This window comes from Austrofundulus limnaeus, unplaced genomic scaffold (genome assembly GCF_001266775.1).
Source record: "Austrofundulus limnaeus strain Quisiro unplaced genomic scaffold, Austrofundulus_limnaeus-1.0 Scaffold2444, whole genome shotgun sequence".
Classification (NCBI taxonomy): domain Eukaryota; kingdom Metazoa; phylum Chordata; class Actinopteri; order Cyprinodontiformes; family Rivulidae; genus Austrofundulus; species Austrofundulus limnaeus.
This window is the reverse complement of record NW_013954846.1, coordinates 28,361-29,617: the sequence shown is the minus strand read 5'-3', so window position 1 is coordinate 29,617 and position 1,257 is coordinate 28,361. Positions and strand designations below refer to the sequence as shown.

Genomic DNA, 1,257 nt, shown 5'->3' with positions numbered 1-1,257 from the left:
GGTGAATTTACGCAGCTCATTTACACACTTTTCCTGAAGATAGAAGAGTTTGTTGAATCTGACGTGACATGTTCGTACGAACCCTTTGTACGAACAAAAGGAAGAGGCCCATTGTTCTCCTGAGTGTCAGACAGGTTTCATCACTTCCTGTTTGTAAATCTGTTAAAAACACACTTTTATTCTCTGCTTCTAACACAATGTGATTGTGTTTATATTGTCGACGTGTGTTCACCTGCTGTGATCTGATGTGTGTTTTATGTTTCTTTTATTGTTTTAACTTGTCTCACTGTACATCACTTTGTTTGCTCTTATGGTTTAAAATGTGCTCTGTAAATTAAGTTGATTGATTGATTGGTTGTTTGTTGTGCAGTGTGAAGCAACGATGACATCATGAATATCTGTCCAATCAGACTGAAGGAGGTCCTGACCCACCAGTGGTGATGTCGTGGGTGACCCAGAGGTTCAGGGACATTAGTCCTGTGACTCTGCAGGTAGTGGGCGGAGCCATGAGCTCCAGCCTGTTCTGTGAGGACGTGGACGGTCTGTCTCTGGTCGAGTCCTTCATGGTGGAACTGTATCGCTGCAAAGCTTGTGAGTTCACCTGTGGCCTGAAGACAGCCATCAGCAACCACCTGCTGCAACGCCATGCCACGCCCACTCTCACCTGCTGTCCCGAGGAGGGGCTGGAGGCGGGGCTTCAGCAGGACGGCTCGTCTTACCAGCTGGACCTGAACGGAGAGTCCAAAGAAGACGAAGACTTCCTGCTTTACAACATGCTGGGTAACATGAGCCCGCCCACCTGTGACATCACCACCGAGGGCGCTCTGCAGGTGGCTCACACCTGTGAGGTAACACAACACACATATTACAGAGGTACACAACACACATATTACAGAGGTACACAACAAACACATTACAGAGGTACACAACACACATATTACAGAGGTACACAACACACATATTACAGAGGTACACAACACATATTACAGAGGTACACAACACATATTACAGAGGTACACAACACATATTACAGAGGTACACAACACACATATTACAGAGGTACACAACAAACACATTACAGAGGTACACAACACATATTACAGAGGTACACAACACATATTACAGAGGTACACAACACACATATTACAGAGGTACACAACACATATTACAGAGGTACACAACACATATTACAGAGGTACACAACACATATTACAGAGGTACACAACACATATTACAGTATTACAGAGGTACACAACA

The 1,257-nt window shown here is 44.6% G+C and overlaps 1 protein-coding gene across 1 annotated transcript in view; it reads left to right on the top strand.

Annotated features, from left to right (window-relative positions):
• Positions 1 to 340: 340 nt before the first annotated feature.
• The window catches only part of si:dkey-154p10.3 (zinc finger protein 629), a 5,935-nt gene continuing 5,018 nt past the window's right edge, over positions 341 to 1,257 (top strand). The window contains exon 1 of the mRNA XM_013999742.1: positions 341 to 848. Coding sequence (XP_013855196.1) covers positions 441 to 848 — 408 coding nt within the window. The 5' untranslated portion in view covers positions 341 to 440. The remainder of the gene's footprint in view (positions 849 to 1,257) is intronic.